The 23,851-nt window shown below is 42.6% G+C and overlaps 1 protein-coding gene across 1 annotated transcript; it reads left to right on the forward strand.

The window, feature by feature from the left end:
* Positions 1-1,235: 1,235 nt before the first annotated feature.
* LOC106577910 (SH3 domain and tetratricopeptide repeat-containing protein 1) lies at positions 1,236-20,635 on the forward strand. The gene is made up of 20 exons (XM_014156350.3): positions 1,236-1,532; positions 3,183-3,233; positions 4,994-5,124; positions 5,754-5,859; positions 12,189-12,332; positions 12,593-12,791; positions 12,918-12,994; positions 13,160-13,355; positions 13,924-14,054; positions 14,219-14,260; positions 14,414-15,799; positions 16,000-16,169; positions 16,523-16,591; positions 16,830-16,953; positions 17,482-17,662; positions 17,935-18,085; positions 18,168-18,290; positions 18,488-18,638; positions 18,964-19,160; positions 19,478-20,635. Exons 1-20 carry the CDS (start codon positions 1,388-1,390, stop codon positions 19,754-19,756), a joined length of 4,053 nt encoding a protein of 1,350 aa, XP_014011825.1. The 5' UTR covers positions 1,236-1,387; the 3' UTR covers positions 19,757-20,635.
* The last annotated feature ends 3,216 nt before the right edge of the window (positions 20,636-23,851 follow it).

The raw sequence follows: 23,851 nt of genomic DNA on the forward strand, positions 1-23,851 counted from the left end.
TTAAAATAAATGTTTCAGTTCTGAAATGATTGCATTGTCTTTGGGTGATAAATGCATTCCGGTGTAATATTTGGTTCTGTTTCCAGGGAAATAACGTGAAATTTGGACACTTAATAGAATGCCATTATCAAGGAACCCTAACTGCATAATTGATATCTATCATGTATTCGATTTTGACAGTCGCTTATTTCCCAGGAAAAGAGAACCTAATGTTCGACTTTTTCACCAAAGAAACGTGCTTACGAATGTCATTTTAAAAACGTATGTTTACGTGGTTTTTATTTATAGTGTGTGACGTTGAATAAATATTATTCAATAGCCATTATTCTGTGCTTTTATGTTTGCTTATTGTCTAATCTGGGTTCAAACACCTTTTAGGTGTTTCATAGTGCAAAAAAAGGGTTTGGAACCAGGTTTATTTATTTATTCTAACAGATTCGAATGGAAATAGTGAGTCATTCTTTCCATTCAGTTGGACATGATAGACAGGGCTCTGGTCTCCGAGACTAAGTGTTAACTCCAGGCCAGGCTGATAGAGAGGAGGAAAGGGAAGCGCTGACTCTCTTCCTAGGATGTGACTGAGGTTAGCTTGGGCAAAGGACACTTATTTTAGTGTACGCAGCAGCTGACTGTGGAAATGGTCAAATGATGCAATAGACTACATTAATCAACAGGCCTATGCAATTGTGCGTGCTTGTACGTACACGCTACGTGCGTGTAGCATTTTAAATTTCTCAATAGGAAATAGCAAGGAATTATGAATGCCACGATGAGGTCAAAGAAGTGGAAAAGTTTTATATACGACACTTAGCACTCAAACTTCTGGAAAACTGTATCTGAGAATTGAGAAAACAGTTAAACTCTCCCACAGTCAATGGCCTATATTTACAACAGCGAACTCCTTCTGTTGACAGAACAGCGCGGTGGATTTAAGAAAAGAAAGAAACTTTATTTGTTCAGTCAGCGATTATTAACCTGTTCCCTGCAGGCAGCTGCACTTTCTTCGCACCGATGGCACACTGGAGTGGCTCGTGTGCCAAACTTCACAGGACAGGACAATTCTGATGGAGTTGGGAAATCCTCTGTACGCAAAACAACGGATGACAATCACCGATTTTTCACCAAAGATCTGACTTTGGAATAAGTAACGCTTCTATGGACCATTAAGTGATAACACCATATTGATATTCTTCTACGACAAGGCATCTCCAAGTTAGGGGTTTTAACGTCTCACGCCCTCTTCGACAGTGATAGTAAACGTTTGTGACGTCCTCCATGGATAGTGTGCGCACGGCGCGAGGAGGGTGCAGATGCGCATGATATCCAGCTTCGCTCGGGGAGTTTAAAGTAGGGTTACAACATGAAAAAGTAGGAAATACTTCGATTTATGATGTCAACCGCGGAACAAGAGGTGGAACCGGTGGCGGTGGTTAACCGTATGGACACTAGCACTCGCCGTTACCGGAGAGAGCTCTCAGCAGAAGACCACAATCATGATCCAGTAAAAAAAGGGACCAGAAGTAGAAAAATGGGTGAGTCACTGACCCATAAATGACATTAAAATGACACACAGATCTACAACCCGCCTCTGCAGTAGTAGCATACAGTGATATTGTTTTTAGGACTACCAGTCAAGTTTTAGAACACCTCTTTCAAGGGTTTTTCTTTATTTTTTAAATTTTCTACATTGTAGAATAATAGTGAAGACATCAAAACTATGAAATAACACATATGGAATCATGTAGTAACCAAAAAAGTGTTAAACAAATCAACATTTATTTTATATTTGAGATTCTTCAGATAGCCACCCTTTGCCTTGATGACAGCTTTGCACGCTCTTGGCATTCTCTCAACCAGCTTCATGAGGTAGTCACCTGGAATGCATTTCAATTAACAGGTGTGCTTTCTTAAGTTAATTTGTGGAATTTCTTTCCTTCTTAATGTGTTTGACCCAATCAGTTGTGATGTGACAAGGTGGGGGGTATACAGAAGATGGTCTTTTACTAAAATGGCTAAGTCCATATTATGTCAAGAACAGCTCAAATAAGCAAAGAGAAACGACAGTCCATAATTACTTTAAGACATGAAGGTCAGTCAATACGGAACATTTCTAGAACTTTGAATGTTCCTTCAAGTGCGGTCACAAAAACCATCAAGCACTATGATGAAACTGTCTCTCATGAGGACCGCCACAGGAAAGGAAGACCCAGAGTTACCTCTGCTGCAGAGGAAAAGTTAATTAGAGTTACCAGCCTCAGAAATTGCAGCCAAAATAAATGCTTCACAGAGTTCAAGTAACAGACACATTTCAACATCCACTGTTCAGAAGAGACTGTGTGAATCAGGCCTTCATAGTTGAATTGCTGCAAAGAAACCACTACTAAATGACACCAATAAAAAGAAGAGACTTGTTTGGGCCAAGAAACACGAGCAATGGACATTAGACAGGTGGAAATTTGTCCTTTGGTCTGGAGTCCAAATTTGAGATTTTTGGTTGCAACTGCCGTGTCTTTGTGAGACGCGGTGTGGGTGAACGGATTATCTCGGCATGTGTATTTCCCACCGTAAAGCATGGAGGAGGAGGTGTTATTGTGTAGGGGTGCTTTGCTGGTGACACTGTCTGTGCTAGTCATACAAGCTCAGTTTAAATGAGGGTTATTTGACAACTTGATCATTGTTTCAGTTCTATCTATGGTGGTCTGTTTTGTGACCCTGCCCCCTTTCTCTCAATTCTTCCTTCTTGTTTAGTTGGGAACACTGTTATGAAATCAGAACTTGACAGATTCCTCCTGTCTCCCTTTCTCTCTCTCTCTGTGTGTGTGTGTGTGTGTGTGTGTGTGTGTGTGTGTGTGTGTGTGTGTGTGTGTGTGTGTGTGTGTGTGTGTGTGTGTGTGTGTGTGTGTGTGTGTGTGTGTGTGTGTGTGTGTGTGTGTGTGTGTGTGTGTGTGTGTGTGTGTGAGAGAGAGAGAAAAAAAGTGATAGCACACACAGGAAACATGGGTAGAGGACTAGGGATCATATGTTTTCCTGCTCTTGTCATAATAAACACATAAAAGACATGTCAACCGCTGGCCAAAAGGCCCATAAAGAACTTTTAGGCATTGTTTACCTACTTCTTACAATCGATCAAAGTAGCATACATACTGTGTTCAGTATTAAAGGAACATGTCTGTATATTGCAGAGCGCTCCAGCTCCAGAGGAGCAGGCACATCCGAAGACGGCTTCCCAGCAGGTGACTAACTAATAACTGTGTCTCTACTCTACAGGGCTGATCTAGAATCTTATTCATTATGATCAACAAGGCTTAACTGATCCTAGATCATACCCTGAGACACTATTAAAACAGACCCAGAAATATGACACCTTTCAGTGAAAGGGGGATTTCCATTTTCAATCATCCAATGCATGTACTATATCAGACACTTCATTCTCATTGTGGAAACTCAGAATTTAACAGAATGGAATTTCATGAAGGTTCCAACCACAGTATTTCCAAAAGAAGGGGAGAGAGTTTGGGGTTTGGCTGTGGTAGTTGGAGTAAAGTTATGGTTTATGGTTTTAACTCTCTCTCTTGCCATTATGAGCTCTAAGATGCAACTGTGGGTTTTGAATGACTCATTCTGGTATGAACCATCATGCTATTTCATACAGCCTCATGCTTCCAGTATCAACATAGGGGTCGAGAGTAGCCTGAGTGCCAGCCTGTTTGTGCTATCATGCCAACTCCCTGTCACTCAATGTCATTGGTTTTACAATGACAACAATGGAGACAGATCTGGGACCAGGCTAGGTTGAGAGCAACACACTGAGCACTGCTGTAGTGGTTTGACCCACGCTATGACTGCAGACTCAAAGTCAACCATTAAAAAGGCGAGGTGACATTGTGTCATATTACAATCATATAAGTTACGAGTTTCATGTTTGTTCAGTAGGAAACAGTTTTTATATTTTGTATATTCCTACTATGGTTTTTAGTGTACCCATAAACAACTTACTGCAGTTATAGTGTGTTCTGCACTCTTTCTTCTCTTGTCTCACAAAAGCAGTAGCCTGTATGCTATTAAACTTAATTCACTAGCCTGATCCCAGATCGGTTTGTGCTGTCTTGCTAACTCCTATGGTTATTGTTACATTTGGTGTGACAGTGACCATAGGAGATGGCAAGACGGCACAAACAGATCTGGGACCAGGCTGGAAATTCACTTCTCATTAAAGAAAAATCATGTATTTGACAGTGAATTTGAACTATGATTCTTGTACCTTGTACCTGAGAGAGCCTGAGAAAGCCACTTTGAAGTCATTGATTAATCTCTGTGGGTCATTCACTGTCAATCACAGTGTCACCAGACCAGTCCCTTACTGAAAAACAACATGAATTTCATGTGGACACACATTAAGTGTTCCAAAAATACACATTTTCATGTGATCACGTGATCGTATGTGAAGTTAATATGACAACACGAGACAACATGTAAAGCAACGTGATCACATGGAACTACACATGTGAAAACGTGATCAAGTGTTCCAAAAACACATGGTTTCACATTCAATTTCACATGTGAAATCGTGTGATTTCCCACATGTGAAATCATGTGGTTTTTCTGTAAGGGGTGAGATGATTGTGTCCAAAATGGACGTTGGTTAATAAAGAAACAGGAAGTAAAGCAAAGTTGAGGATACAGTATTAGTACTGTACCTGTCAGGATATTGACATCATTGTTGTTCTGAGTCGTTGTTAGTCTTTAACTATGACAAACCTCAAACTACACTTTTGAACTGCTTTTGGACATCATGCACTAGAACTGTGGAATGTGGAAGTTAATTACTTCTACATGGTGTTTTGAGAAACAGCATTATTGTTTTCTTACGAAGTCACCAGAGTATCTCTATCGCCTCTTCTCTCCTACAAAACATTAACTAGAGAAGGATTGCCCATACTCAGCTTGTCATAGACTGTAATGCTGATTTTAATGTGTCCTTGCGTGTTTGCAGCGCTGCCCATGCTGTTGGCCATGGTGGAGGGGCCGGACAAGCTTCCTGCAGACGAGGGGTCACAGGAAGTGCTGCGGGGGAAACTCCGCCTCCTGGAGGCCGACAGCATAGAGGTCAACGCTCTCTTCATGGTATAACACTCTATTAACCTTTATGTATCCAGGTTAGTCTTGTCGCAGGTTGGCATTTATTGTCATAAATCTTGACCTGGAGGCATCGCTGCAGAGTGGTCAGTAGCTAGCACAGCCACAAAGTCATAAAATCTGATATTAACCCTAACCTTAAATTAAGACCAAAAATATCATTTTTGTTTTCATGAACTACGATATAGACAATTTTGACTTTGCCGTTGGCCCATTTAGTGGAAATCACTCAGTTCTGCCTCCAGGGAAAGATTCAGGACAATAAACGTTAACCTATGTAATTTTCATGTAATCTTTATGTACAGCTGTAATCTATATGTACTCCTGTAATCTATATATGCTGCTAAAATGCATTTGCTATAATACTGTGCTCAGCACAGTCACACCCCATTTTGTCAATGCTTTGTCACAGCTTTTGTGGAATTATCGCAAGTGTGTAAAGTTGTAGTGAATTGAAGGAATGCATTATGTATGGTCATATCACAAGTGGTTGTCTTATCATGTTGTGTTTGTTCTTATTGAGTTAGTACCTTATTAACAGATTACATTGCTTTATACAGTAGTTTGTGAGAAATCATGTACATTTAGAACTCTTCTCTGTTCTCCTGTACTTTTAGGAACTATCAGCTCGGCTTGTTTCCATCAGCTGTGAAGAAAATGCCATATTTGTCACATTCAAAACATTTGAAGAGATATGGAGGTTCACCACGTATTACACAATGGGTAATGTCGTCTAGTATAAGAAGTTCTAGATATAGTATGGGGGTTTTATTTACATTAATGACACGCAAGTTCTGAATCCTAACTTAACATACATGGTTATAGAATATATAGGAAAGATAGAAATGCATATGGAGGTGTTGCCATGTACAGTGCATTCGGAAAGTATTCAGACCCCTTGACTTTTTCCACATTTTGTTACGTTACAGCCTTATTCTAAAATTGATTAAATTGTTTTTTTCATAATCAATCTACACACAATACCCCACAATGACAAAGCAAAAACAGGTTTTTAGAAAGTTTTGCAAATGTATTAAAAAAAAGAACTGAAATATTACATTTACATAAGTATTCAGACCCTTTGCTATGAGACTCAATTGAGCTCAGGTGCATCCTGTTTCCATTGATCATCCTTGGGATGTTTCTACAACTTGATTGGAGTCCACCTGTGGTAAATTCAATTGATTGGGCATGATTTGGAAAGGCACACACCTGTCTATATAAGGTCCCACAGTTGACAGTGCATGTCAGAGCAAAAACCAAGCCATGAGCTCCAAGACAGGATTGTGTCGTTATCTGGGGAAGGGTACAAAAAAGTTCTGCAGCATTGAAGGTCCGCAAGAACACAGTGGCCTCATCATTCTTAAATAGAAGAAGTTTGGAACCACCAAGATTCTTCCTAGAGCTGGCCGCCCAGCCAAACTGAGCAATCGTGGAGAAGGGCCTTGGTCAGGGAGGTGACCAAGAACCCTATGGTCACTCTGACAGAGCCCCACAGCTCCTCTTTGGAGATGGGAGAACTTTCCAGAAGGACAACCATCCCAACCCGCTTGGAAAAGGCACCTAAAGACACTCAGACCATGAGAAACAAGATTATTTGGCCTGATGAAACCAAGATTGAACACTTTGGCCTGAATGCCAAGCGTCACGTCTTGAGGAAACCTGGCACCCTCCCTACGGTGAAGCATTGTGGTGGCAGCATCATGCTGTGGGGATGTTTCTTCAGCGGCAGGGACTGGGAGACTAGTCAGGATCGAGGGAAAGATGAACGGAGCAAAGTACAGAAAGATCCTTGATGAAAACCTGCTCCAGAGTGCTCAGGACCTCCGACTGGGGTGAAGGTTCACCTTCCAACAGGACAACGACCCTAAGCACACAGCCAAGACACCACAGGAGTGGCTTTGGGACAAGTCTCTGAATGTCCTTGAGTGGCCCAGCCAGAGCCCGGACTTGAACCAAATCGAACATCTCTGGAGAGACCTGAAAATAGCTGTGCAGCGATGCTCCCCATCCAACCTGATAGAGCTTGAGAGGATCTGCAGAGAAGAATGGAAGAAACTCCCCAAATACAGGTGTGCCAAGCTTGTAACGTCATACCCAAGAAGACTCGAGGCTGTAATCGCTGTCAAAGTTGCTTTAACAAAGTACTGAGTAAAGGGTCTGAATACTTAAAAAAAAAAAAAAATTATACATTTGCAAAAATGTCTAAACCTGGTTTTGCTTTGTCATCATCAGGTATTGTGTGTAGATTGATGAGGGGGGGGGGGGGGGGGGGAACTATTAAATCAATTGTAAAATAAGGCTGTAATGTAACAAAATGAGTAAAAAGTCAAGGGGTCTGAATACTTTCCGAATGCACTGTATATCCAGAGTCATATTCCTGTAAGGCTGAGAGAGGATCTCATGTCAGGTGATGTTGAAGTAATATGGTTACAGGTTCATCTGCCTCACCTAAAGCCTATCCTTGTAGGAAGTTGCTATAGACCACCAAGTGTTAAAAGTCAGTATTTGGACTATATGTGTGAAATGTTGGATAATTTATGTGATATCAACAGAAAGGTCTATTTTCTGGGTGACCTAAATATTGACTGGTTGTCATCAAGCTGCCCACTCAAAAATAAGCTCCAAAATGTAACCAGTGCCTGCAATCTGGTTCAAGTCATTAGTCAACCTACCAGGGTATTTACTAACAGAACAGGAACTTAATCATGCATGTGTATTGATCAGATCTTTACTAATGTTGCATAAATCTGCTCTAAAGCCGTATCCACACCCATCAGATGTAGTGATCATTATATAATAGCCATATCTAGAAAAACTAAAGTTCCAAAGACTGGACCTAAACATTTGTATAAACGATCATACAAGGGGTTTTGCAATGATTCCTGTGTCGAAGATGTGAATAATTATTTGTTGGTCAGATGTGTGTAATGAGGAACATCTGGATGCAGCACTTGAAGCATTTATGAAACTGCTTCTTCCGGTTACTGATAGGCATGCGCCCATCAACAAACTGACTGTTAGATCTGTCAAATCCCCATGGATAGATTATGAATTGAGAAACTGTATGGCAGAGAGGGATGAGGCAAAGGTAATAGCAAATCAATCTGACAACACAGCAGACTGGCAAACATACAGTATATTGACAAGTCATGTAACTAAACTAAACAAAAAGAAGAAGAAACTATACTATGGAAGAAAGATGAATGATAATTAAAAGCCTTGGAGTACTTTAAATACAATTTATAGGCAAGAACGCAAACTCGGCTCCATCTTTCATTGAGGCAGATGGCATGTTCATAATGATATTGCCAACCACTTTAATAACTTTGTTTTTGACAAGATTAGCAAACTTAGGTATGACATGCAAACAATAAATGCTGAGTTTTCATATTCATGCATAATGGACCAAAAAATGAAAGACAAGCACTGTAGTTTCGAGTTCCACAAAGTGGTTGTGGAAGAGGTGAAAAAATTGTTGCTATCTATAGATCAGGACAAATCACCTGGTACCGACAACCTGGATGGTCAATTGTTGCGGTTCGTAGCGGAATACATTGTGACTCCTGTTTGCCACATCTTCAATTTAAGCTTTGAAGATGCTGTATGCCCTCAGACATGGAGGGGTCTGAGGTCAATTCTACCCAAATATAGTAGAGCACCCTTTAATGGCCTCCCGAGTGGCGCAGCGGTCTAAGGCACTGCATCTCAGTGCAAGAGGCGTCACTATAGTCACTGGTTCGAATCCAGGCTGTATCACATCCGGCCGTGATTGGGAGTCCCATAGGGCGGCGCACAATTGGCCCAGCATCGTCCGGCTTTGGCCGGGGTAGGCCGTCTTTGTAAATAACAATTAGTTCTTAACTGACTAGTTAAATACATTTCAAAAATATGTTTAAATGGTTCAAATCAGTGACCAATCAGCCTGTTACAAGTGCTTAGCAAACTTCTGGGGAAAAGTTGTTTGATCAAGTTATTTTACAGAAAACAAAGGGCACTCAACATGCTCAGCACTGACACCTGATGATTGGCTGAAAGAAATTGATAGTAAAAAGATTGTGAGAGTTGTTTTGTTAGACTTCAGTGGATTTGCATCCTCTGCCTTTATTATGGATTGAGTTACCTATCTAATAGAACACAGAGGTTTTTCGTTATTGGAAGCCTCTCTCATGCAAATTCAGTGTGGCGTACCGCAGGGCAGCCAGCTAGGGCCATTATTGTTTTCTGTTTTTACAAATGACCTTCCACTGACCTTGAATAAAGCCTGTGTGTCTATGTACGCTGACGACTCAACAGTATACATGTCGCCTGCAACGGTAAAATAAATAACTGAGACACTTAACATAGAGATCCAGTCAGTTATAGAATGGGTAACTAGCAATAGGCTGGTGCTAAATATCTCTAACTAAAAGCATAGTTTTTGGGACAAATCACTCGCTCAACACTAAACCTCATCTGGATCTATTATTGAATAATGTGGCTATTGAGCAACTTGAGGAAACTAAACTGCTGGGTCTAACCCTAGATAGCAAGCTATCATGGTCAAAAGATATGGACTTAATGGTTGCTAAAATGGGAAGAGGTCTGTCCATGATAGGGCGTTGCTCTGCCTTCTTGACATCTCAGTTGACCAGACAGGTCCTACAGGCCCTAGTTTTGTCGCACCTGGACTACTGCTCAGCTGTGTGGTCATGTGTGGCAAAGAACGAGTGTCAGTAACATGCATGTCAGTCTCTCCTGGCTCAAAGTTGACTGCATCACTATTGGTCTTTGTGTGAGGGGTTGAAGGTACCGAACTGTCTGTTCAAGCAGTTGGCACACAGTTCGGACTCTCATCGGTACAACAGAAAACAAGCAACCAGAAGTATCTTCACAGTCCCCTGGTCCAGAACCGAGGCTGGGAAACGCACAGTATTAAATAGAGGCTTGACTACATGGAACTCTCTGCCACCCCAGGTAACTCAAGCTAGCAATTAAACCAGTTTAAAAAAACAGATAAAAGAACACCTTACTGCACAAAGGGGACTGTGAAGAGACAGACATTTTTATATAGTGTATTGTAATTTGCACTGTACTGTGTATTAGACCTAGATATTGTGTGCATGTACTGATATGTAGGTGTCGTGACTTGACTTTTAACATTAATCTGAAGACTGTTGTATATCTAATCAACTAACTATGTTGTTACCCGATCAAATGAATCATGTAACAATTAACTCATTAGGATCTGGGGAACCACGAGAGCAGTTATTTAAAGAGTTACCATCTCCCAAATTAAACTCTAAAGGTCTTTACCTATCACATCTATAAACAGTCAACTTATTAATCATAACCTTGTATCATATCATCATTCTGAACAGTCGTAACCTCTTTGCATCTGCAAAAACCCGAGCCTTACTCGGTAAGATTCAGTACTACACAAATTGGTTTAATTATTTATTTACTAGCTAACTAAATGGTAACACAGGATAAACATACACACTTAATATATTAAAAACAGGTCCCTGGTGGACTGACAACAATAGGGCTACTTGTTACAAAAGACATAGAGAGAGAGAGGGGGGGGAATGAGACACTTAATGTTGGTACATTTAGAAACTACTCTCACTTGATTTCTTACTCCAAGCGGGTGACGGCACAGGAACTGACACCTGCTTGGAGTAAGAAATCATGTATGTATTTACATGAACATGCCTTGGTTCGCCATGTATCTCTCTGAACTGGGTCGCCTTGGAAAGGGGTTTGGGGCCTTTTCGCGGCGCGCTTGTAAGGCTCTGATTGTCCAAAATGGGTTGCTCTCCACTCTCCACTCATCCGGTATCCGGTGACTTGTCGTGTAGTCCTGAACAGAACTATAGAGTTTATTCTACTTCCATTCACTCTGGAAGATGCTTCTTTGAAACCGCGTCGATAGTTCCCAGTGAGATGGTATGGGCAGAGTAATACAATGGTCCCACTTAAATGAGCTTTTCTAGAAACTTTACTTCGGACAGCTAATCAGCCGTACCAGTGATTTTCCGGGAGGTGACTTTATTGTCTCTACCTTGTGTTGAGATTCAGAGTTCAAACCACTTTTTATACCTAAGCTGCAGATCTACATCTCTCTGGTCTAATATGTTAATTCTTAACCCGTCATTTTATACAGTTTGTTGAAAAGGGACGGTTCTGTCAGGCTGACACACTCTCTGGCCTCAATCAAGGGGACGGTGACTACTTACTGTGCACAGTTATAGAAACAATTTCCTCTTAGTTTCTAAAATCACATCCCTCTCTTAACAAAAACACTCAGCATTTTTCATATAGCATTCACAACGCAGAGGATGGAAACTTTGTACATGTCATATTTATAATTTCCAAGTTACAGTATTTCCTTTATAATATTTTTAATGACATCACAAAATAACAACCAAACAAACATTAGTGTTATTTTAGGTCGCCTCTGACAATTCCCCACCTTCTATGTTAGAAATATTGTTCTAGTAGTTGCTTTTGAACTTGTTACACGAAAAGTCTTCTTAAAACAAAGTACATTCCTTGAGGGAATTTAGAGAGGGATGTCTGAATGTTTTGTCCTTGATTTACAACAGGGTGAGAGGTGTTAACCCCCACCAGTTCCCTCCTCCCCCCTCTGCGGGTGAGAGGGGGTCTGGTTGAAATGATTTATTGCAAAGCTGATCTGACCTATTTGGATCCTCACAGGACAGTCATGACATAGGCTATGTGTCACGTTTGAAATATATGTATTTCAGTCCTTGACTAATAATGTTCTGTATTATGTCATGTTTCATGTGGACCCCAGGAAGAGTATTTAATGCTTTTGCAGCAGCTAATGGGGATCCTAATAAATACCAAACAAAGTAGAGGTCTTCACGGGTTCGGGTGGACCCGATATACCCGAGACCCGACCCGGGCCTGAACAGGTTCGGGTCTGAAATAAAAAAGTAACTGATTTTATATCTCAGAGTAAAATCAATACATAAACTACTTCTAGACCAGGACTTCTGACTGACCTCTGACATATTGACATCAGACCTTTGACCTCTGTTCCCCAGGCTTTCTGGGTCAGTGCATGGAGAACCTGCTGTTGGACCAGGACTTCTGGTTGAGTTCTCTGGACCAGGAGTACTTTGCCATAGAGATCTCTATCCAAGAGGAGACTCTCAACCTCATGTACAAAGGCATCCTCATGCAAGAGGGTAACTCGCCCAGTGACTCACAGATTAAAATATCTGACTTTGACAGCGTTTGGTAGCCACATTCACTGTTTGGTGTATTCAGAATATACAGAAGCACTTAATTTGATAAGTCAGCACATACAGATCAAATGAACATTGAGTATCCATGTTATGCTGTTATGAGATGTTATACATGTTCTACTCTTAGTTACAATGCTACAAATGATTAGTTATTTAGTTATACCTACAAATAAAGTATGACAAATCTCCCCCTCTGTCAGGTTCCTTGTTCGCCAGCTGCAGCTCCACCCAGATGTTCGACAGCTCCACCTCTGGGAGAGACCTCTACCTGGAGCAGGGGGACATCGCCCTGTTTGAGCCCCCGTTCCTGGGCTCGGGGTGGACTGTACTCTCCCTGGGGGATGGAGCCCGGGGGACCAAACCCAAACCAGCCCTGGAGCCCGTCATCCCCTTCCACCAGTCAGTACTTTGCCTAGTGTATACTTAGCTATTTCATTCTTAGTCAATACAGAAGAAGAAGCATACTGCTAATTTTCTAATTTCACCTTTTTATTCACATATTTCGTTCCTGTTTTCGCCCTATAGATGGTTCCTCAAATCATGTGCGGAGAACATCTTAGTTGGCAGTGGCAAGCCAGCATGTGATTTCCCCTGCCAGTTTGGTAAGAAGAACTCTGTTTGAATTCCACTTGACAATCCTAATTCTAAGGGCTTCACTGTTCCTTTTTCTCATAGAATTAGAGTTATGTGGAGGAATTCTAGAGTCTGAACTGACTTTAAAATTCTAATGAATCTCTCCTGTCCACCTCTCTCTCTCCCCATCCTAGCCACTGGCTCCTGCGTGGCCACTGTTGAGTATGACGCCGGTGGGCCAGACGAGCTGAGCCTGGAGCAGGGGGATCGCATCATCATTGTGGGCCTGTTGGTGTCGTGCTTCGAGTGGTTCACTGGCAGACTGGAGAGGACAGGAGAAGTGGGATTGGTGATGACAACACTGGTCAGACCGGCCGATAGCCTTTGTGAGTAAGTGTGTCCTTCTGCTGAGTTATATATTGATTAACTGCGTCTGGTTAACTGCATCAGATTAACTGCGTCATCATGTATACAGTAGTGATATATTCATAGAATGAAACAGAACACTTACATGGTGATTGGTATGCCAGCAACGATGCAGCTCGATGGTATCAGCTACTCAAACGTAGTTTTCCACAGTTTCCTGTGTGTATCAAGAATGGTCCACCACCCAAAGGACATCCAGCCAACTTGACACAACTGTGGGAAGCATTGGAGTCAACATGGACCAGCATCACTGTGGAGTGCTTTCGACACCTTGTAGAGTCCGTTCCCCGACGAATTGAGGCTGTTCTGAGCGGAAGGGAGAGGGGCGCAACTCAATAATAGTACACTTGGTTTATCTCTATGGGTGTATTACAGTAACTGTACAAAGGCACACTGTGGAGAATGCTTTCAGAGCCATGTTGAATTTTATGTTCAAACCCACATAGTAGCTCCTCACGTTCCTTTTAGGAAGTGTTATCATTCTACCTTGTCTGAAATTAGTAGACATTTTGTTTTATTAACTCCATTCTAGGGCGTCTGACATTTTCCTAGAGAAAGAAGAGAGGTTGTTTTTCAACCTGAAAGAAGATCAGATTAAAGAGGAGACAATCGCCTTGCTGAAAAAAATCAACCAGAATGATGTTGGACACGTCTACAAACTTGGTGAGACAGAAATTGAGAAATTAGGCATTTTCTTGGTGATGAACAGTACAGCAAGTCCAGCAAGTACAGCTTGTTTTTATTTTTGCATTGCTCTCTTAGACTTGCTTACTGTGTAAAGACGGTCTGTTTTGATATTGATTCATTCATTATTCCTTTCATTCCAGATCTGATTGCTCAACCGGATTCTCCAAATGAACCAACTCAAAGTAGGGGTATTTATTGTTTGCTTTGTACTTATGGACTATTGGGTTTGAGTATTTTATCTCAACTTGGAAAACCATTCAAATAATTCCCTTTTTCTGATTCTTCCCACATGTCAACAAAATCATAAATAATGATCTTCATCTAATGTCTTACAGATGGTTCCCAAGGCAACATGGACGCTCACCAACAAGCAGAACTGAGGAGGAAGATTGAAGAGATTCTGCTAAAAGGGAAGATGAAATCGAAGGTGCCTCATGCAACTGTGACGACAAACGGAACTCTGGAGGACCACAGTGAGACCTCTAAGACTACATTACCCAGCGGGCCTCACTTCACCATCCAACCAGTTGAGGAAGGCACCACCACCAACCAGGAGAAATTCCTTCCTCTTCTATCCTTCCTGAGTGGCAGCAACTACAAGCCAGAGTTTGGCGCCCTCTATGGCCAAACTCCGGAACGGCTCCTCTCCACTTTCACTGGCCACTTGGACGATGTTGACAAATTGGTGGCGTATCTAGGTGTTGCCAGGGAAACTGCCAGGAAGAAGCGACTCCATTGGTCCCAGAGCCGCCTCTGTTTCCTTTTGGGGAAACTCTGCGCAGGACGATCAAAATTTTCCCAGGCTCGAGTCTACTTCGAGGAGGCCCTTAGCGTCCCTCGAGACGGCTTCACGGACATGCTAATGCTAGCTAGCATCTACGCTAACCTAGCAGTGATCTATCTCATGCAGAAAAATACAGAAAAATACTTGGCTCTGTCGGAGCGGATCGCTGCGCTGCTAATGGGCATCCCTTACTGCGTCTCGACAGTGGAGAAAGACTCAGAAGTTCTGAAGTTTATCCTGAAAAAGGCGGTGCTTAGTCACAACAAGATGGCAGAAGCCAGAGCATGCTTCCTCTTGGCCAAGCTCCACTGGAGGCGAGGTGAGGCAGCGGACACCGTTCCCTTCCTGGAGAGGCTTCTGGTTCTCTTGGCGGAGCCCCCTGGTGTCCGGAGCGTCGTGCCCAGCCATGGCTACCTCAGCCTGGGGAGGCTGTACAGCCAGCTCTCCCTCCCCCACCTCTGTGTCAGCTCGGCCAGGAGAGCCACGATGCATTCATCTGCTAGGCTAGCTGATTGTCTGAATGGAATGGGGCTGGTTCTGGAGAACACAGCCAGACTCTATGGGATCCGGAAGCAGGACGTCGCCATTCCGGCTCAAGTCGCTCCATATCTCAGCCAGTCACTCTCCTTCACTGGGCGATTAGATGGAGTCGGTGGCACTGGTGACCACACTCTAAGCCAGGCTCTAACACTCTGCCTATCCCAGCTGTTTCAGGAACATGGGATGCTAGGTCACGCCGTACGCTCCATGCACACTCTCATAGACCATCATCGTGCGCCGTCATCATCATCGGGCACCACTAGCATTCCTGAACGAAACATCGCCCTTGTGTGGCTAGCATGGCTCCACATCTGTAACAGCCAACCAGAGGTATCGCTAGACATCCTCGACTCAGTGCTGGCCTCCATGCCAGAACATTGCACTACCCCACAGGAAGGTACACTTAAGTTGTTATTTTGCACATACTATACTGTTGAACTTACCTCTACATATGTATTTATTTTGTAGATATCTTGTAATGCTTGTTTGTGTTGTTATAAAAAATATGTGAGTATTTGTATAGTTTATTTACTACTGCTTTAAGTATGACAAACTAATTTCCCCTTAGTGATTAATGAAGTACAATCTGATCTCAAGGACTGGTCCACAACATGAGGGGTGTAGCCTTGCGAAGCACAGGGGACCTGAGGAGGGCAGCAGAGAGCTACCAGACGGCCATTGATGTGTGTGAGGAGTTTGAGGACAGGGCTAACTGGGCAGTAGCAGAAGCTAACCTGGGGTTATTGTGTCTGAAGGCTGGGGCTAAGGTATATGATCAGAAATATATTGTTATTTTATTGTGTTACTATTTCCATTTTTATTTAGCAATTTTTTAAAACGTTTTAACTCTGCATTGTTTGGAATGGGCTCGTAAGTAAGCATTTCATGGTTTAGTCTACACCTGTTGTATTTGGCGCATGTGACAAATAACATTTGATTTGATATATGAATTATGATTACAAAATTCCCAGCTTTTCCAGAAATCCTGTTTGGAAAGAAACCATGAATATTCCAACAGGGATTTCCCGTAAAACCAGTTCATTTTGGGGAAAGTTAGTGAAATGTTGCTACTTTAATTAGGATTCCAGATAGATTAGCAGTCCTTTCTCTTCATCATCAGAGGTTAGCGGAGCAGCATCTAACAGAAGCTGTTGAGATGTTGTCAGCGCTGGAGGGACAAGAACATGAGGTTAACTTTATTCATTTATTTTAATTTACACATCCCTATTAGGAGGACAACTGTTAATAATAATAATAATAATAATAATAATAATAATATTTATTTTTATGTAAAAAATGTATGTAATATTTGTTATCGTTACAATTTACTGTAGGTGTCATTATGAATGCTTTCATAAAGCCTTTATAACAGCTATATAATACACATTATAACATTTGTCATTAGTCGTTATCTTTTGTTATTCAAGGTGAACTTTACCACAGTGCTGTTGGAGCTGGGACAGTATTATGTGAACCAGAGACACCTGGACAGAGGAAAGATCTACTATGAATGGGCTCTACTCATGGCTATCAAATCAAACCACTCAGACAGTACGTTCATTTGTTTTTTTGTTGAAACCATCATGTCTTAGTGTCACCACAATGCTACAGAACACATGGCTCACATACAGGTTCAAACACTATTCTCGCCACTGCCCATCAGCTGAATCAACGTTCGGAGGTATGGGGACCCTCTGAGAACGTTGGTATTGGATCCAAGGAAAGGAAATACTCTCGAGCCTGTGGTTAGTTTTTGTTGGAGAAACCGAGATGCAGAATCTTTCATACGTGTATATTTCCCTGCTAAAATGACATGGAAAGAATATGCACAGGATGGAATGTCGGTTATACATTCTACAGTTCTATAATGTATTTATTTAAGATTAGATTTTTTAAATACCCAGTTACTACATACTGAACATATGGAATTAATTTCATTTGCGGTATACCCGATTCATCACTTCTGCCCCAAATATGTTTATCAAGTAGCTCCTCTGGCTAATGTCGAGGCTTTAGCTCAGTAGGCTAACAAAAAGATGCTGTTAATCCGACTCTCCATGGTGTATTCCCCTCTCCCAGGTCAGTTGAGCGTGACGCGACGCTTGTGCCACCTTTACAGAGCAGTGTGTCCGGATGAGGCCCAGTGCATCATCTACAACGAACATCAGCTGGCCCTGCTGGTGAGCCGGGGAGACAGGAGACAGGAGGGGGAAGTGTTGGAGACCATCAGCCAGCTATACCTTAGTCTGGGGACAGAGAGGTCGGTCTGTCCTTATGTTTGTCTCTCTCTCTCTCTGTCTGTCTGTCTGTCTGTCTGTCTGTCTGTCTGTCTGTCTGTCTGTCTGTCTGTCTGTCTGTCTGTCTGTCTGTCTGTCTGTCTGTCTGTCTGTCTGTCTGTCTGTCTGTCTGTCTGTCTGTCTGTCTGTCTGTCTGTCTGTCTGTCTGTCTGTCTGTCTGTCTGTCTGTCTGTCTGTATATATGTAGTTGGTAGCAAATGATAGCATTTCCCATCCTTTCCATCTCTGTGTCCAGGGCTAGGCGGTCTGCTCTGGACTACACCAAGCGTAGCCTGGGTATCTTCATAGACCTGGGCCGGAGGGAGAAGGAGGCTTACGCCTGGTTACAGGCTGGGAAGATATACCACCTGCTGGGCCAGACTGAACTGGTGGACCTTTATTTACAGGTCAGAACCTATTCTATAGCACAGTGCAGACAGCATTCACTCAGAGTTACATTGACACGTTACCTCTTGTATTTCCTCCCAGGTGGCCCAAGATGTGGGTGTGAGTACGGGAGACACACACTTCATCCTACAGCTGCTGGAGGCTGCAGGGGACATCTTCTTCAACAGCTCAACGGAGAGAGAGAAGGCTGTCTGCTTCTATGGGGTAGGACACAGATGCACATACTGCTTCTATGGGGTAGGACAGAGGTTGTGTATGTGTGTGACCCGTGTGTGTGTGTGTGTGTGTGTGTGTGTGTGTGTGTGTGTGTGTGTGTGTGTGTGTGTGTGTGTGTGTGTGTGTGTGTGTGTGTGTGTGTGTGTGTGTGTGTGTGTGTGTGTGTGTGTGTGTGTGTGTGTTAGGACCGTGCCCTGCCCATCGCGGTGAGAACCAGCAGTACAGAGGTCAGACTGAGACTGTCTAACAAGCTGGTGGAGCTGCTGCTGCAGATGAAGCTGTATGGAGAGGCTGTTGAGTACGCCCAGACCGCCCTGGACATCAGTGTTAAACTGGGTAGGACACACAACAGAGCCTGGGTGTTCTAGCTATGGCCACTAGAGGTCAGACCTCGCTTAGCACAGACCCAGTCCTTGCTTGTATTTTCCAATAGAAATATGTATTTATGTATAGCAGATGCTCTTATCCAGAGTGAATTACAGTCAGTGCATTCCAGCAAGGTTTGGCAGGAAAAAAACAACCACATCACAGTTATTACAACAACAACAAAAAGCCGCCATCAGCAGAATCCGTGCCAGGAAGTAAAAACAAGTGCACCCTGACTATAGCTCTTTCTGTGAAGAAATACTAACTAATGAAACCATGGTTGTACTTCATATAGGAAACCGTCTGAACGAGCGTGTGGCGTTCCACCGCCTGGCTACTCTGTACCACTGTCTGGGTCAATTTGAGCTGGCTGAACACTACTACCTGAAGGCCCTTTCCCTCTGCCCCACGCCCCTGGAGTTTGATGAGGAAACCCTGTACTATGTCAGGGTGTATCGGACGCTGGGGGACATTATATTCTATGATCTGAAGGTAATCAAATCAATCAATCATTCAATCAATGGAATTCATGACTGGGCAGTTTGTTGTATTTTCAGGTTTTAAATACATATCTATAAGAAATTGAAATTTGATCCCAAAAGTTAAACTTTGAATTGCACTCCTTTGGAGAAATTCCGTGTCAAGAAGGAGTTGATGCCAACCCTCGAAAACATACAGGAAATGTCCATTTCATTATGGCTATATAACGCTTGATTTACATGGACCAAACCAAAACGGCTTCAACGATTCATCCACTGACCCGAACCAACCTTACCTCTAACCCCTAACTTATCACCTTTGACCCTTAGGACCCGTACGACGCCGCAGGGTACTACCACCTAGGACTTGCTGCAGCCATGGACATCGGCAACAAGAAGTCCCAGCTCCAGCTCTGCACCCGATTGGCTACCATCTACCACAACTTCCTGGTCGATCGGGAACTGTCCCTCTTCTTCTACCAGAAAGCACGAGCGTTCGCCTCCGACCTCAATGTACGACGCATCAACCTCTCGCCAGACCAGATCTTCAGCAGTATGTCACAGTACAAGATGAACAGGGTGAACATCCAGGAACCAAGAAATAAGTAACCGCCAAACGGCCATCTTGGTTTGAAGTTAGTGAGAAGAGGGGAGAGGTTATAGCCTGGACCCAGATCTGTTTGTGCTCTTACCAACTCCAATGCTCATTGTCAAGCAAAACATGACAATGAGTGACAAGGAGTTGCTATGATAGCACAAACAGACTTGCACTCAGGCTAGAGAGGTTATGGGTGTTGGAGGACATTGTGCCAATTGGGCGTTGTAGGCCTTCGTTCGGTTTAAATATGTAATTCTGACATTTTGAACTGCTGTGATGTGTTAATGTGATTTGCCAATCAGTGTTCTGTGCCTTACTGAACAATATCAGAGAATAGAATCATACAGCAATGACTGAATATCTATAATTGTCTTCAGTTGATGACCTGAAATTAGTTAAGTCATGGTGAAAGTAATGAATCATGAAAGATATCTCTAATAAAAAGTCAGAGAACATAATGGAGAAGGTCCAGCTGTTGCAGTTTATAGTGGAGTCTGGAGTGAATTGCTCTGTGAGCGTGAAGACCACTTGGACTGCACGCCTGGGCCCATATCCACAAAGCGTCTCATAGTAGGAGTGCTGATCTAGGATCTGTCCATACAGTTGTATTTATTCTGATCCAAAAGGCAAAACTGATCCTAAGTCAGCACTCTGATGAGCCGTCAATGCCTTTTTTTGTATTATTAGCTAGTTTTCCATCCAATCGGTGACAGATTTTCATACGAATGTTCAACAATCCGCATAAAGAAAATATGCGCATTTTCCCATCAGTGGTGTTTCCACCCAACGGACGTGTTGTAGATAAAAAATCAATGCGTGATGACGTAGTGCACACAAAATGTACTTTTTCGTTTTCATGTAACGAATAAAAATCTAAAGAGTCAAATGTGTTTCTTGGCATGTTTCTTTTTATTACTCTACTGATAGTTTTGTCACAGAAACTGTTGAGTTGAATAGAAAATGTGCCTCCTCTGGTCTGGGCACGTGCACTCTAGCCTACAGGTGGCAGATGCTGTGCAGGTAGGCTGTGCTGGTAGGCTGTGCTGGTAGGCTGTGCAGGTAGCCCGTGCAGGTAGGCTTTTCAGGTAGGCTGTGCAGGTAGGCTGTGCAGGTAGTCTGTGCAGGTAGACTATGCAGGTAGTCTACATCATGAGATTGTTATGGATAAGGGCGAGAATATTTTTATTTGTCAAACGGCAGTCAAGCGCCGATCATCAAGTCACCGGAATAAGACCCTTGATATTTATTGGAAAAGAGCATCAAGCTCATCACCGTCCACTTTCCCCACTCTAAGTTCATAACTTATTTCATCTGTAGCCTAATAAACTGCACAGTTTCCTGAGTCATAGTGGGAGGACCACACACCATATCATCTCATGACTCCAAGTTTACTTCAATATGATGGTTATAATATACATTATTATATTGTATGTTGTGTGTAGTAAGCTGTTAGTAGCCCATGTGCCTCACCCTAATAATTTGGTCTATTTCCCCTTCTTAATTTCACATACTGTTCTGACTTGGTGGTGACCATCAGATTCTTGGTCACCTCCCTGACCAAGGCCCTTCTCCCTCGATTGCTCAGTTTAGCCGGGCGGCCAGCTCTAGGAAGTCTTGGTGGTTCCAAACTTCTTCTGAGTCAATCTGAGTTCCTCTGTGGAGATGGGAGAACCTTCCAGAAGGACAACCATCTCTGCAGCACTCCACCAATCAGGCCTTTATGGTACAGTGGCCAGACGGAAGGCACTCCTCAGTAAATGGCACGACAGCCCGCTTGGAGTTTGCCAAAAGGCACCTAAAGTCTCTCAGACCATGAGAAACAAGATTCTCTAGTCTGATGAAACCAAGATTGAACTATTTGGCCTGAATGGCAAGTGTCATGTCTGGAGGAAACCTGGCACCATCCCTACAGTGAAGCATGGTGGTGGAAGAATCATGCTGTGGGGATGTTTTTCAGCAGCGGGGACTGGAAGACTAGTCAGGCTTGAGAGAAAGATGAACAGAATGAAGTACAGAGAGATGAAAACCTGCTCCAGTGAGCTCAGGAACTCAGACTGGGGTGAAGGTTCACCTTCCAACAGGACAACAACCCTAAGCACACAGCCAAGACAACGCAGGAGTGGCTTCGGGACAAGTCTCTGAATGTATTTGAGTGGCCCAGCCAGAGCTCGGACTTGAACCCGATCAAACATCTCTGGAGAGACCTGAAAATAGCTATGCAGCAACGCTCCCCATCCAACTTGACAGAGCTTGAGAGGATCTGCAGAGAAGAATGGGAGAAACTCTCCAAATACAGGTGTGTCAAGCTTGTAGTGTCATACCCAAAAAGACTCAAGGCTGTAATTGCTGCCAATAGTGCTTCAACAAAGTACTGAGTAAAGGGTCTGAATACTTCACTTCTAAACTTGTTTTTGCTTTGTCATTATGGGGTGTTGTGATGTCATTATGGGGTGTTGTGATGACATTATGGGGTGTTGTGTGTAGATTGATGAGGAAAAACCACAATTGAATCCATTTTAGAATAAGGCTGTAATGTAACAAAATGAGGAAAAAGTAAAGGGGTCTGAATACTTTCCGAATGCTCTGTTTATGTGCATTAATAAAGTAGTCAAAACTGTAGTATTTGATCCCATATTCCTAGCAACCAATGATTATATCAAGCCTGTGACTTTAACTTGTTTGATGCATTTGCTGTTTGTTTTGGTTGTGTTTCAGATTATTTTGTGCCCAATAGAAATGAATGGTAAATAATGTATTGTGTCAATTTGGAGTCACTTTTATTGTAAATAAGAATATCATATGTTTTATTTAAAAGGCATAAATATCATACACCCCCCTCCTCCCCCCCAATACAATAAAAGTGACTCCAAAATGACACAATACATTATTTACCATTCATTTTTATAATCTGAAACACAACCAAAACAAACAGCAAATGCATCCAACAAGTTTGTAGAGTCACAAACCTGATGTAATCCAATGTGCTGGAGTACAGAGCCAAAACAACAACAGAAAGTGTCACTGTCCCAATACTTTTGCAGCTCACTGTATGCACCAAACACTTTCCAAATGAATAACATGCTACGCTGGAGTTCTGTACTTAATTAAAGCATGCCTGGAAAGCATTGACTATTGACAAAGTTACGGAGAAAGAGCAATGCTGAGTCTTACTTTTCTGTAGTAAGTGGTAATATCGCAACTTCAGCAACAATTCCATCTTTTAATCCCAAGAATAACACATATAAAGTACTGCTTCCCCCATTAACGGTCAGCTCAGTTGGTGACTGGGACAAGGGGTCCAGTGTTTCCGAAAAGTACCAGGAGTGATTGACGTTGAGTTTTCAAATAAACATAGCTGCGGCTGGTGAAATACATCTGGTTCTGTCCCAAATGGAACGCTATTCCCTACAGGCCCTGGTCAAACCTAGTGCACTATATAGGGAATAGTGTGCCATTTCCTCTCTTCTCCACCTAAACAAACATGTATTAGGCTCTAGCCTGATGCTCATTCCTCTTGGAGAGAGAGAGTGTGTGCGAAAAACAACCACCATTATGCTGCTACCGGCTGGTCATCTTAATAAATTGTCCTTATAAAAACATGTTTTACGTCCCAAATGCCAACCTATTAGTGCACCCGATTCCGTTTATAGTGCACTAGTGCATTGTGTAGGGAATAGGGTGCCATTTAGGACGCAGAGTGCACTTGCTCACATCCAGACGAATGGATGACTTAATATTTTGAAAAGGAAAAACCAAATTGCCACGCGACAACTCAGTTACTGAGTGCATCCACACCCATGTTTACTGACAGAGACCCAATTATTTACGTCAATATTTTGACACGTTTATTGTCATGAATCTTGCACTGGAGGCAGAACTGAGCGGTTTCCGCTAGATGGGCCAGCTGCAAAGTAACAATTGGCTATAGTGTAAAAAAAGAAAATGTATGAAAACAAAAATGTGCTTTTTGGTTTTATCCGAGTTTCTGATTTTGTGTCTGTGCCAGCTAGCGACCACTCTGCAGAGCTGCCTTCAGAACAACATTCATAACATTGCCCAGTGAGCATTGTGATTAATTATGCTTTGGCCTACAGTGGCAAGGTACA

The sequence above is a fragment of the Salmo salar genome, chromosome 18, assembly GCF_965601325.2.
Source record: "Salmo salar chromosome 18, fSalSal1, whole genome shotgun sequence".
Lineage (NCBI taxonomy): Eukaryota > Metazoa > Chordata > Actinopteri > Salmoniformes > Salmonidae > Salmo > Salmo salar.

Coding starts and splice junctions, on each gene's coding strand:
- LOC106577910 (XM_014156350.3), top strand. CDS start 1,388: ATGATGTCAACCGCGGAACAAGAGGTGGAACCGGTGGCGGTGGTTAAC. Junction 18,291..18,487: donor AGGCTGTCTGCTTCTATGGG/GTAGGACACAGA, acceptor TGTGTGTGTTAG/GACCGTGCCCTGCCCATCGC. Junction 19,161..19,477: donor TTATATTCTATGATCTGAAG/GTAATCAAATCA, acceptor TTTGACCCTTAG/GACCCGTACGACGCCGCAGG.